Source organism: Carcharhinus amblyrhynchos, chromosome 19, assembly GCF_965287045.1.
Source record: "Carcharhinus amblyrhynchos chromosome 19, sCarAmb.v2.hapA, whole genome shotgun sequence".
NCBI classification, from domain to species: domain Eukaryota; kingdom Metazoa; phylum Chordata; class Chondrichthyes; order Carcharhiniformes; family Carcharhinidae; genus Carcharhinus; species Carcharhinus amblyrhynchos.
Genome location: NC_137342.1, coordinates 38,275,610 through 38,290,206, shown reverse-complemented (window position 1 = coordinate 38,290,206; position 14,597 = coordinate 38,275,610). Strand labels below are relative to the sequence as shown.

Below are 14,597 nucleotides of genomic sequence, written 5' to 3'. Positions count from 1 at the left end.
AACTCAAACAAAGGGCCTTTCCTATCCCCCAGTTAATCTGCAGAGTGGATGATACAAAAAATCCTCATACGTCCCAAATGACAACATTAGGCTTGGATTTTACCAGCCCTCCCAGTGTGTTATGGGATATTACCAGTGGTGCCATACTGCCTGCTGCCCAGAATTGAAGTCCAATTAAACCCATTAATTTGACCAATTATTGGCCACTTCCTCACCTCCCTCAGAATGAAGGGGCTAGCTTCTCCTTGCACCTTGGAGGTGACCACATCTATTGAGGGGCGCTGCTGAGCTGCCGCATTACAGGCCTTCTGATTGGCCAGCAGTTCTGACAGACGGATCATTGGTCTCAGCAGGACAGAGGTCCTGGCAATGCCAGCTTAATCAGCTGGCACCAGGAACGTGCTACGTAGCATCCCACTGCCTGCCACATGGGGTCAGCTCCCACATTCAGTCCCAATGATGGGATTACTTACCTTTGTGAAAAATTTACAGTCTTAGTTTTAATGAACATGGCATCACAGAAGGCACCACCCCAACCTTCTTTGTGGTTCCACCATGTGACATTCTTATGTTGCTATTTTGACCGGACTGCTGCACCTTTTGATTGGATTCTCACAGTCTGCACAAAAGGGAAGAGGATATTTATTTACTCACCCAATAAATGTCTCCTGGCTGTTAACAGCCACTAGTAAGGCACAAAGGACTAGCAGCACCCTCATTTTCAACAGGAAACGCGTTAGCGGGAAGAGCTGCCTTTCACTGACCATTTTATAAAGCTTTCTTATCCACTACAATCTTACTCCAAGTACCTTTATTAATTATTGGCTAAAGTAAATTAACATGTTTTCCTTATTTGTTGTTTTATCTCCCTGCTGCTTCATTCCCACAGTATAATAAATAGAATCCAACCACCTCCAGGTTCTGCCAATCACACGTGGGAGTTGGTACAGCCTCAGCACCTGATCAGAAGAAGTATTATCCCAGACAAATTCCCTCAGCACCCTTAAGATTCACTGGTTTTCAGGCTCTTGATGCATTTTTACAGGGACGTGTCATATTTCATTTTGTTTTGAGGATGTGAAACCTTTTCATTCGTTTTGGTCTCTCTGGTCACTGAAGGCCCTGCACTGACCATGACTGAGGCTAGCTCAGTGACAATCACCTCTCCCATTCAAACTCTGGCCACAAACCAAGATGCAGGTCTCAACTTCGTCACTCAAGTGTTCTTTCATCTCCACTCCCAGTCTCTGCCCCCCTCAAACTTCCTCTCACCTTTATTCCAGGTTTCTGGCTGTGAGACTGAGCATTGATTTGCTGCCAGCAATGGGTCGATGAAAGCTCCAAAGAATGAAAGCAGTGGCCTCAACTCACCAGGTCACATCCTGACTGACAGACCATTAGTGGGACATGTGCTGGAAGAACGCAGAGTGAATGGACTGCAAAGTCAATCAGCATTTTCAGCAGGTTTGATGCATGTTCATGAATCTGGATGAAGTTTGTCTAGTAAAAGCCATATCTTATTAAATAACTCAAAAGAGAAAATGCTGGAAAATCACAGCAAGTCTGGCAGCAGCTGTAAGGAGAAAAAAGCTGACGTTTCAAATACAGATGACCCTTTGTCAAGGCTAAAAGGCATAGAAAATGGGAGATATTTATACTGTAGGATGAGGCAATGAAAGATGAGTCATAGCCACAAAAACAAGGGGAAAGGTTGCTAAAGGCAGTCCATAGAGAGAATACAAGCCATGAATGGCCAAACAGCAGAGAAGCTGAAATCAGAGGGTAAACTGTGACAGCGAAGATGGGTGAGGGGGGAGAGGTAAAATTGAGAAAAAAGGGGAAGGGGAGCAAAGGGCGAAAAAGATAAGGAAAAGAGGGATAAAATAGGAGGAAAGAGCGAGGGGGAAGTAAAATAAAGAAAGACATCACTCAGCTGCAGAAGGGACCCACTCACAACATACATCACCTAAAGGGCTTGATTAGGCTGATGCCGGAGTTGAGGGGGTTGAGCTATGAGGAGAGGCTGAATAAACTAGGCTTGTACTCGTTAGAGTTTAGAAGAATAAGGGGAGATCTCATTGAGACGTATAAGATGATGAATGGGATGGATAGGATAGAGGTGGAGAGACTCTTCCCGCTCAGAAAGGACAGTAGGACTAGGGGGCACAGCCTCAAGATAAAGGGGGGGCGGTTTAGAACGGAGTTGAGGAGGAACTTCTTCACTCAAAGGGTGGTGAATCTCTGGAATTCTCTGCCCGTTGAAGTGGTGGAGGCTGCCTCGCTAAATATTTTTAAGACGTGGGTTGATGGGTTTTTGATAAGAGAGGGGATAAAGGGTTATGGGGAGAGGGCGGGAAAGTGGAACTGAGCCACGACAGATCAGCCATGATCTTATTGAATGGCAGGGCAGGCTCGAAGGGCTAGATGGCCTACTCCTGCTCCTATTTCTTATGTTCTTATGTTCTTATATTTATTAGTGTCACAAGCAGGCGTACATTAACACTATAATGAAGTTACTGTGAAAGTCCCCCAGTCACCACTCTCCAGCACCTGTTTGATACACTGAGGGAGAACTTAGCACAGCCAATCCACCTAACCTGCATGTCTTTCGGACTGTGGGAGGAAACCAGAGCACCCAGAGGAAATCCACGCAGACATGGGGAGACACGTGCAAACTCCGCACTGACAGTGACCCAAGCCGGTAACGGAACTCTGGCGCTGTGAGGCAGCAGTGCTAACCACTGTGCCACCGTGTGGCTTGATTTTGACCTTCGTTGGAAGGACTGTGGTGTGATTTTGGAAGAGTTTTGCTGACTTATGGATTGAAAGTGGTGGGAGCACGAATGGTGTCACCCTGAGAAAGGGCCAGCAGGTTCCTGTTCCATGGAGCCACTGCCATTCCCCAAGGATAGCACATCAAAAATACTATTCATCTGCCAAAGGACAGCTTGCTGTGCTGCCGTGAGAGTTTGCAAACCCCTCTGAATGCAGAGGCCACTCTGCAGAGCAGCAATCTGAGCTCCCACAGAATGAGCATTGATCTCAGCCTGAGCTTCCACAAACACAATAAGATTTTGGCTGGTTTTCCATCTGCATGCTGTGGAAACTAAGATCTCTGATACTGGACATTGCATCACGAGAGTGTTGTCAGGGAGTTGACAATCATTGCTGTGCTGAAAGGATGGGCTCCAAGCCTTGGGCAAAGGCCTTTGACAAGTTGGATCTGGACACATTCATGCTCATTGGTAGGGACAACAGACAGTTTGGCAGACCTGCTAATGCACCAAGCATCGGCATCCACATTCTCCTGTATGCCACCCCATGAAAGTCCTCATCTGACTTCCCTGCAATTGAATTCATCTGTGACCTGCCCCTCCAGGGAGTGGGCATACAAACTTAAACACAAATGAGCTTGTAAATTTTATCAACAGTCCTAGTATCTTGTTCTGCCACCAAGCAAAATTCCAGACAGAGATACATCGGAGTCACGAAAGTCACATAGAAACTAACTGTCATCTCATGTGGAGATAATGGGAGCTGATTATTATCTCTGCAGAAATGATTTCCTGTGAACAATGTCCTGGACCAATTTGTTGTCCCACAACCCAATGCATCCCACCCCCAGGATCTCTTCTTTTGAAATCAAAATTTCACTTAAGGGTCTAGTTAGTGCTTGTCAGTGATGAGGGTTGTGGAGGTGGAGATGATAAATGATTTCCAAATGAAACTGGATGGACACTTGAGAGAAATAAACTTGTGGGACAACAGGAATCCAACAGTGGCAGGAAATTGACTGAATTGCCTTACAGAGAGCCAGCCTGGGCTCAATAGACAGAATGGATTCCTTCTCAAATAACTCTATAATTCTATGAACTCTCTTGCTCCCAGGTCTTGTTGCAGCCTACCAGTGCCAGAAGGTTCACTTGTGCAGATTCCCACTCTATCCTATGAACAGTACCAATATCTGAGCTCATGGCTGGGATTTTCAGATCAATTGATTGTGCTTCTTCCTTAGAATCTCGTCCTTTCTCATGAGGCTACAGTGACTGGTTATAGACAGGAGTCTTGGAAAGAAATCTTCTGAAAGAAAGGGAATCCTTAGATTGAGGAAAGGGAGTGGGATCTAAAACAGGGGTTCATGTTCACATCATGCTGGAGAACACAATGAGAGTGAGTTGGCAGGAATTGTAAAGGGGCATTTTGCAGAAACATGCCATTGTTCTGAAATCTCTCTGTTAAGTGCAATGGCTTTTGTCACAGCCACCTTCATTGTTACGACTGGTCCCCCGGCAAGATTGTACAAAATTCGTTATGCCCTAGGTGAAGAGAGATGAACTGGCTCTTTTCTTTATTCAGTCCCCTCAGTTGGTTGTAACCAGATTAATTTTAAAAGAATCCTTTCCCTTACAGATAACTTTATCCTGCCCAATCTTTTGATTTTAAAAGGTACCAATTTAAACAGGGTTTCTTGAGTTAAATAAAAAGTGAATTGATTAGCTACTAACTGTGAGAAAAAATGTTAAAGCACATATGGGCATACATTCACACAGATTAGAAATGAGAATTGAGTCTAAAAGTATGTATGTAAAAAATATGAATCTGTCTTTGACTTGACCGGGGAATAGATGGTTGCGGCTGTTGTAATTCTCGATTCCAGTAACGTACATGTCAGTATGTGACTGTTCAATTTCAAAGTACCAGTGTTCTATGGTTTAGTTGATAAGCTTCTGTTTCTTTTTCAGCTGCAGCTTTGTTGACTAGCTTGCTTCAGCAATTAGAGAGAGAGTTAGCTGCAAAGCTTTTACAGGGGTTTGCTGCGTGATCCTTCTGTATCACATGCTGACAATAGCCAGCGCTAGTCAACACTAACCAAGTTTTCAAGCTGGATTTGATCCCAGTCTTTGTATTTTCCTAAATGGGAAAAATCCGTGAAGTGCTCTGGGACATTTCCCACAAGAAAGCACTTCTGCTGAGCTGATAATCAGCTCCCATTGTCTCCAAATGTGGTGACAGTTAGTTTCTGTGTGACTTTTGTTCTTTTGATGTATCCTTGTCTGGAAACAGGGCATGATTCCATTGTCTTTCTCTTTGTATCACACACCATCAATTCAATCAGTGACTGAATTTATATCCTCAACCCTCTTTGGCTTGTACGTCCACCTTAAAAACTGCAGGTCTTATGAAAAGTTCAATATGTCCATACGTAATTAGGGTTTTCCTCCATCATTGTAACATTATGATGTGGAGCAGTTTCCCCCAGAGGGCTCAGATGTTGGGGGCGCCCCTGTCACCTTCCAGTTCCGTTTAGTTTCCTCCTGTTATTTCATTGTTTCATGGATGTCAGTGCTGCTGGTGAGGGCAGCATTTGTTGCCCATCTCTAAATATCCTTGAACTGAGTAGTTTGTCACACAATTAAAAGTCATGTGTGGGCCACTAAGTCAGGGAAGCAGGTTTCCTTCTCTAAAGGACACTAGTAAACCAGATGTGTTTTTATAGTATAAGGGTCTGGCTTAGAAAGGGTTAGAACAAAGAACAAAGAACAACCCAGCACGGAAAACAGGCCTTTCGGCCCAACGAGCCCGCGCCGCCGCATCACCCTACACCTATTCTACCCTGCATGTCTACGAATGGAACCCCTAACTTAGCCAGATTCAGGGGAGAATAGTGTCAATTTGGTAAAACCAATCAGCCTAAGAGCACATCTTTGGGGTGTGGGAGGAAACCGGAGCGCCCGGAGGAAACCCACGCAACCACAGGGAGAATGCGCAAACTCCCACAGACACAGGCCCAAATCCATGTATCTGCACAGCTAGCAGTGCTAGTCACCAAGCTGTTGCGGCACCCGTCTACAGGTCCAGGATCAAGCACACACACCAACACGAAGTACTAGGCCACTCCCGGAACTTCCAAGAGCAGCCCACGCACGACCCACCGTGTGCATGCCCCTCGTTTGACACGAGGTGGACCTCCACCTGCGGAATAAAAAGACAAAAACGTTAATCTTACAAGCCTGCTTTTCCGGTGTCTCCCGAGGTTCTAACCTTATTTAATAGCCCCTACCATAACCCTCCATCCTCGTTTCACTCATGTGTCTATCTAACTGAACCTTAAACGAGTCCAACGTTCCTGCCTCCACCACCCTACTCGGTAGCGCGTTCCATACCCCCACAACTCTCTGGTTAATGTGGGACTGGACACAGTACTGTGAATGTAAAGGATCTGAGTCTAGAGAGCATTCTTGAACTGGACAGAGACGTGTGTAGAGTCAAGCTTGGAGAAAGTTCCTAGCTTAGACCTTATACTGCATATTTGTTTATAGCAATGAACAATTAATGAACACTTATTGTTAAACTAAACAAGATTCAGAATTTTTAAGATCTAGCAAACTAAACACAACATCTTATAACAGTTTTACATCAATCAGCTATGGTTTCATGGTCTTCATTGCTGGGATTAGATTTTGAATTCCAGATTGTTCCTTGAATTTAAATCCCACCAGCTCCATTGGATTTGGACCCTTGTCTGGACTAGTCCGGTGACATTATCACTACACCATTGTCTAGAAAGTAAGTCAGTGACCTTGCTAGAAAGCGTTTGGGTGATATACCTGAAATAGCTGAATGATTGGAGGTATATGGAGGCAGCAAGAGGTGGGTACCAGCCTGGTATCATTGAAAGATGTATGAGGATGAAGTGGAGTGTTTGGATATCAGGTATGAGTCTTGATTGCTGATAAGTGAGTAATAAAGTTGGGTGCATTAAACAGAGAGATTGATGATGTGGTAGGCAGGAGGTGTTCTGTGAATGTATGTTTACAGATCTCAACTACCCGTGTCGGGTCATGAACTTCTTACAGCAGTGTTGCCGGGTTCTCAGAGCCAGACTCTGAAAATTGAACTACCTGGCCACCTGCTCCCATTCTCTTTCAGGGGTTGCCTTTGGTTCTTCTTCACCCCTGCCGAAAGATTTCTTCTCTTCCCTTTTGCGCCTTCTGTGTTATAACCTCCTGCAGCAAATGGAGAATCCTCTTTTGTCTACTGCAGCATTTGATGAACCTCTCCTCAAAGGCACTTTCTCTACAGCCTATCAGTAAGTGCAGTATCTCTTCCAGATTTTTAAGGTAGCTGTAATATCTGCTCACCACACAAGCTGCTGGAGATCCCCATTCATTGTACAGCCACTAAGTAGCCCATTTGGCTTTTCACTGAAATCATTCACGTGAGGAAGCAGCATATTTTCTGATCCTAGCTCAGGCCCCAGCTCACCATTTGTCTTGGCCACTTTGAAGATGGTTAGCTCTGCTGCCTCACAGCGCCAGGGACCGGGTTTGATTCCAGGCTTAGGTCACTGCTTGTGCAGAGTCTGCACTTTCTCCCTGTGTCTGCATGGGTTTCCTCGAAGTGCTCTGATTTCCTTCCAGTCTGAAAGTCATGCTGGCCATGCTAACTTCTCCCTCAGTGTACCCGAACAGGAGTGCGGTGATTAGGGGATTTTCACAGTAACTTCTTCGCAGTGTTAATGTAAGCCTACTTATGACAATAACAAATAAAATTTAAACTTTGAAGATGAAGATCATCTCGTTTCTTTAAGATGGTGGCTGCAATGGCAATGGCTGCCGACATGGGCGACTTCCCTTGTTCCCTGGTGGGACAAGTCCCGTCTCCCTATCCCACCTCACCTGGGAAAATCTAGCATGCTGTGTCAGGAACTAATTTATAACTGAGATTTATAAAGAGATTTCCTATGTTAGAGACATACAGTACAAGGGGCCACGGGCTTAGGGTGAGGGGGGAGAGGTATAACATGGATATTAGAAGAAGGTTTTTCACACAGAGGGTAGTGGGGGTATGGAATGCTCTGCCAAGTAAAGTGGTGGAGGCAGGCATGCTGGATTTGTTTAAGAGTAACTTAGACAGGCGCATGAGTGGGTTGGAGATGGGAGGATATAGGAGATTGTTTTAAATAAGGTTCATTAGCATTGGGACGTCCCTGGTCATGTAAAAGGATGCGGTATGATAATAATGTTTTTCTCTTTTAATTCACAGGTTTTAAGTCGGTCCGCTTTGTTGTCCAACAAGGGGCATACACGTGATGGGTCGTACTTGGGCTGCTCTTAAATGTTCGAGAGTAGCCTAGTGCTTCATGTCGTTAGTGTGTGCTTAAACTGGACCAGATGCTGGGCAACACGACAGCTCAGTGACTATCACTGTTTGCTGTGCAGACACATGGATTTGGGCCTGTGTTTGTGGGAGTTTGCGCTTTCTCCCCGCGCTTGCATGGGTTTTCTCCGGGTGCTCCGGTTTCCTCCCACACCCCAAAGATGTGCTATTAGGTTGATTGGAGGTAATAAATTGTCCCTAAATTAGTTTCCCTCAATGTGGAATGCCATAAACAATAGATAAGGGTCATGGGTGGAGGGGGGGACTGGTAATGTTAAAATGGCGGTGCGGGCTTGTTGGGCCAAAGGGCCTGTTTCCCGGGCTGTTTTTGTTCTTTTTTGTTCTTTAAAATTAAGACCCTTCATGACCTTGGTGCTGAATGTCAGTCACAAGAAACTCAGCAGCCATTATTTGTACAGGAAGAAGCATTCGAATACATTAAGGTTCAAAAGCAAACAACATTCAACTACAAATGTTGAGGGAAAGCAGGAACTTAAGCCAAGCAAGAGATAGATGGAAGATCTGGTTACATTCCTCTGAAAGAAGCTTTTCTTCCTCACCCCAGTTGGTCTATCCAGCAAGCTGGTCAAGTTTGTCACCATTATCCTTCATTGCACTTGGTCGTTTTTCCTCTTATATCTCCCCCTTTCTCTCTCTACGGCCCTCAATTATAGCAATTAGTTGCTCACTTTTTGCCAGGATATTTTTACTTTGGCTTCTTCACTTTTCCGTGATCGGCCAAAAAACATCAGACATTTCTGATTGTTGTTCACACACCTTGCTGCAAACCTTGCTTTTCAGTGATATTAAAATATGTGACAGAACAATTTAAAAAATGTCTCAGACTTGTGATTGATGATCGAGGTTGCTGCTCACAAACTCCTCCTGGATACTTGTTTGAATTGTTTGAGGGTAGCCGCTGAACCATTTTTCCAGGGGATGGGGAGAGTACAAACGTACACCGAGCGCAGGGGCAGCAGAAACCGTGGAAACGTCTGAGAAGTGCAGCAATGCAAATGAGCCCTTTGAAGGACTTTAGCATGATTTTCACTGCTTGGCAAGATCAAGGAAACTTATGTTTAGCACAATCGTGTATGTTCCTTCAATCTTTACCCAGCACTGATAATGATACAATTAAAAATAATAATCCATTCTGTGATGATATTGTAACATGAAGAAATAGATCTGTGTCATGTTTCTTGTGCAGGATTGTTTTTAGTAGTCAGTTCTATTTATCAGCGCTATTTTGTCTACAACCAGCAGCCTACATGTTGATGCTGCAGAGTCATAATTGATTCTAATTACTGGAATGTTTGTTTTAATCTGGCCTAATGCAGTGTTGTTATTTTACTGTTTTCTCCTGGGGTTTTTCGGGTTTTTCTGTCCAGAGGGTTAAAAAGCTGGAAACATATCACTCACAGGAATATTTTTGTTCTTTGTGCTGATTCTAAAGAAGAACGTATGTTTGTGGGAATATTGCTTACATTGGAACAATAAATACCGACAACTGCTAATAACTATACCTTGCCATGTTTAAGCATTTCAATTGGTAAAAAGCTATGCTAATTCTTTTTGTTATATTTTATCAGTGTTGTTAAAAAATAAAATTTGTTTTAATAAAAGCTTCCTAGTGGGTCAATTGAATCATACCTGGAGGGAAACACCTTATATTCGCACTAATGCCAAAATCAAAAAAGTTGGAGTCTAGGCTAACTTCAAAATATATATTGAAGTTTATGATCTGGTCCCCAACAATTCTTAAAGTTACAAAGCCAATGAGCAGAGTTGACAAGAACATAAGAACATAAGAAATAGGAGCAGGCATAGGCCATCCAGCCCTTCGAGCCTGCCCCGCCATTCAATAAGATCATGGCTGATTTGTTGTGTCTCAGTTCCACATTCCCGCCCTCTCCCCATAACCCTTAATCCCCTCGCTTATCAAAAACCCATCAACCCGCGTCTTAAAAATATTTAGCGAGGCAGCCTCCACCACCTCAACGGGCAGAGAATTCCAGAGATTCACCACCCTTTGAGTGAAGAAGTTCCTCCTCAACTCCGTTCTAAACCGCCCCCCCTTTATCTTGAGGCTGTGCCCCCTAGTCCTACTGTCCTTTCTGAGAGGGAAGAGCCTCTCCACCTCTATCCTATCCATCCCATTCATCATCTTATATGTCTCAATGAGATCTCCCCTCATTCTTCTAAACTCTAACGAGTACAAGCCTAGTTTATTCAGCCTCTCCTCATAGCTCAACCCCCTCAACTCCGGTATCAGCCTATTAAACCTCCTCCGCACTCCCTCCAAGGCAAACCCTTAATCCATCTCCTTGCTTGCTCCAAAAGCCACTTTAAATTGAATCCAATTCATGGTCCCCACAAAAGAGAAATACAGGATCCAAGAAAAAGCATTGCATCTTGGGTTTGATCTGATGCTTCACCTTAGCCAAAAAACCAAGAATTGATTTTTTAAAATTCATTCATGGGACATGGGCAATGCTGGCTGGCCAGCATTTAGTGTCCATCCCTAGTTGCCCTTAAGAAGATAGTGGTGAGCTGCCTTCTTGAATCACTGCAGTCTATGTTCTGTGGGTTGACCCACAATGCTATTAGGGAGGGGATTGCAGGATCTTGACCTAGCAACTGCAAAGGAACAGCAATACATTTCCAAATCAGGACAGTGAAGGATTTGGAGGGGAACTTGCAGGTGGTGGTGTTGCCATCCATCTGCTGCCCTTGTCCTTGGTTATGGGTTGGAAGGTGCTGTCTAAGGATCTTTGGTGAATTGCTGCAATGCATCTTGTAGATATTACACAGTGCATCTTTTAGTAACAATGGTTAAGTACGGATGGTGATGAGGCTGCTGTAATGATTGTCTCTTTAAAGAAAGGCTGAGGGACTTGAGGCTGTTTTCATTAAAGAGAAGAAGGTTAAAAGGTGACTTAATAGAGGCTTACAAGATGATCAGAGGATTAGATAGGGTGGGCAGTGTGAACCCTTTTCCTCGGATGGAAATGGCTAGCACAAGGGGACATAGCCTTAAATTGAGGGGTGATAGATATAGGACAGATGTCAGAGGTAGGTTCTTTACTCAAAGTAATAAAAGCATGGAATGCCCTGCCTGCAACAGTAGCGGATTCGCCAACATTAAGGGCATTTAAATGGTCATTGGATAAACATATGGATGATATTGGAATAGTGTAGGTTAGATGGGCTTAGATTGGTTTCACAGGTTGGTGCAACATCGAGGGCCGAAGGGCCTGTACTGCACTGTAATGTTCCATATTTTATGTTCTATGACAACACAGCAGAAGAGGGTCAGCTGGCTTGGGGGGCAGGGGAGGGAATTGATTGGGATGCAGAGTGAGTAATCACCCCAGAGAGTGAAGTCCTCTCTTAGTTAGAAGAGATGGAGAGACCGAGAGCAGCCAGGTGGCTTCTATACTGCTCTGGTTTCCTCCCACAGTCCAAAGATGTGCGCGTTAGGTTGATTGGCCGTGCTAAAATTGCCACTAAGTGTCTTGGGATGTTTAGGTTAGAGGGATTAGCAGGTAAATATGCAGGGATAAGAGGGTAGGGTCTGGGTGGGATTGTGGTCGGTGCAGACTCGATAGGCCAAATGGTCTCTTTCTGCACTGTAGGGATTCTATGATTCTATGATATACTGGTGTACAGTTTTCTTATCAATAAATAACTTCCGTGTTTTGAATGAATCTGCTTCATTACAGCCGGCATGAAAGAAACAACCATCCATTCTCACCTTGATGATCACATGGATTCTGTTGCCTTCAAATAAATCATCAATGCACGACTGCACCTATTCCAATTCCCCCTGCTACGGTCACTACACCCCACTGCTCACAAAATAAATACATTCATGGGAACAAAAGCAAGGAATTGTCAGACCACAGTTGTGATCAATGTCACCGCTTTTCTGAGAACAGGATATACTTCAGTCCCAGCACAGGAACATTGCTGGGCCACAGCAATCCTGGAGACAGCAGCTGATTTTTCTCTGAGGCAAGAACTCTTTTCTGATTTTCTTTCTTTAGTCCCTCTTTGCGTTCTGTTTTTTGGTGTGCAGATGGGAACCCAGTCAGGTACGAAAGTTTAGATTCGATTGTCATCTTAGAGGGGCCTCTGTTTTAGCGAGTCAGGGGTAGAGAAAGCTGTCCAGTGTCCCTCCTGAAACAGGTGCAGCTCGAAGGAGCCAGGCTCCGATCCCCAGTCGGTGGCAACGGAGCTGATCACAGCTCTGAGGGCAACACTTATGAAGGTTGAGGAGGTGATCTGATTGAGATGTTTAAAGCAACAATGGGATTCGATAGGGTAGAGACAGAGCAACTATTTCATTTGGGTGGCACGGTGGCACAATGGGTACCATTGCTGTCTCACAGGGCCAGGGACCCGGATTCGATTCCCAGTTTGAGTCACTGTCTGTGCATTGGCCATGCTAAACTGCCCTTTAGTGTCAGAGGGACTAGCTAGGGTAAATGCATGGGGTTATGGGGATAAGACCTGGGTGGGATTGTGGTGGATGCAGACTCGATGGGCCGAATGACCTCCTTCTGCACTGTAGGATTCTATGATTCTATCCAAAGGAGCAATCACAAATGAGAGAACATCATCTCAAAACTTTGATCTGTCTTTCTCAGGAGGGAAATCTGGCAGCACTTATTTAACACAAAGTGCTGTGGGAATCTGGAATTCTGTCCACTGAAAGGCTGTGGATGCCAGAGGTAGGGAGACCTTTTGAGACTGCGATTGATAGATTTTTGTTGGAGCAGGTATTGAGATATTTGGTGCTCTGATGCATAACTGGGGTTGTGTTACCCAGATTAGCCACATAACCTGAAAAGCAGAGGTGTTCCTCCTTAGCCTGGAAGTAAATGGCCCTATTGGGGTGGGGGAAGGACTGGAATATAAAGCGTGCCATTCAAAACTCCATTGATCTTGACTCGACCTGAAGTTCCCACCAGTGGGAGAGACGGTAAAATTCCACCATCTCCTGTAACGGTGGCTAAATTGGCTGACCATCAAATCAGGCCCACTTTGGCAACCAACCTTTTGATTGATGTGGTAAACAATGTGAATAATATTGAACCATTTTCCTTGTAAGCTGCACCAACAGCTCAATATCCTGTTCAATCATCACAATCTGCAGGACTGTCCACATATTCCTCCAATGGTTAAATGAACTGTGGCTGCATGTTGTGTTTGGGGTGGGGGGAATAACCTCCGTGTTGTGAGGAGGGGGGGGGGGCATTAATCTCCATCCAGAAAGCATTTGTGCTGGCCCGTAATTTTGGCTACTTAGTCCTGCAGGCAAATGGAAGGCCTCAGGCCTCTGTAACCTGATAAAATAAAGAGCAATTCAGGCGCTTGCCATTGAATTGTTGGCCCTCAGGAATTCCGCATGGCTATGAAGAGTGCTGTTTAAATGTTATGTAATGGAACATGAACTTTTATCACCAGAAAGCTGCAGTATAAGGTAGAGGAGTTTTGTGACAGATGTGCAAAGTCCTGGTTATGCACTATATTGACCTTTGATCGGGAGGGAGCACTGCAGATTCTTTGAGAAGCTCTGAGGGTTAGATTGTGTATACCCTGGGATATATATGGTTCAGGGATGATTTGATTGAGACTTTAGGCTTTTGAAAGGAATTGATCCAGAAGATAGCAATATTTTCTGCTAGTGCGGGTGTCCAGGACACAGGGACACAACCTTATGACCAAGTTATTGAGGACAGAAGTTAGGAATTACTTTTTTAGTGCAAAAATGACAGATTTAAGATACTGGTCAACCATGATCTCACTGAATGGTGGAACAGGTTCACATTGTTGAATATTCCAAAGTCCAGATATGAGATCAAGTTGGCTATAGTGGGAATCGGAGTGAGACTCCCTCCCCCAAGGATACTCTTCCTTTCTCCAAAATCCAGTCGCAGTGGAAAGTGTACCCCCAGCAGGAAACCTGTCTTGATTTTCACCTAACTTTAGTGGAAAGGGGCAAGTTTGGACCTGATACTTGGTCATAAGGTTGTGTCCCTGTGTCCTGGACACCCGCACTAGCAGAAAATATTGCTATCTTCTGGATCAATTCCTTTCAAAAGCCTGAAGTCTCAATCAAATCATCCCTGAACCATATATATCCCAGGGTTTATACAATCTAACCCTCAGAGCTTCTCAAAGAATCTGCAGTGCTCCCTCCCGATCAAAGGTCAATATAGTGCATAACCAGGACGTTGCACATCTGTCACAAAACTCCTCTACCTTATACTGCAGATTTCTGGTGATAAAAGTTAATGTTCCATTACATAACATTTTGCCCCCATTGGGAACGCAGAGCTGTAATCTTAGGATTGTCCCAGTTAAATTTAGGTTGGTGTAAAGAGAAATCACTTCACTCCAACCATACAGTTGCACTGTGAGAGCACTCTGAT

At 44.5% G+C, this 14,597-nt stretch overlaps 1 protein-coding gene across 1 annotated transcript in view; it reads right to left on the bottom strand.

Annotated features, from left to right (window-relative positions):
• The window catches only part of LOC145355623 (carboxypeptidase A1-like), a 38,750-nt gene extending 26,469 nt beyond the window's left edge, over positions 1-12,281 (bottom strand). The window contains exon 1 of the mRNA XM_080207867.1: positions 12,082-12,281. Coding sequence (XP_080063993.1) covers positions 12,082-12,281 — 200 coding nt within the window. The remainder of the gene's footprint in view (positions 1-12,081) is intronic.
• Positions 12,282-14,597: the final 2,316 nt, after the last annotated feature.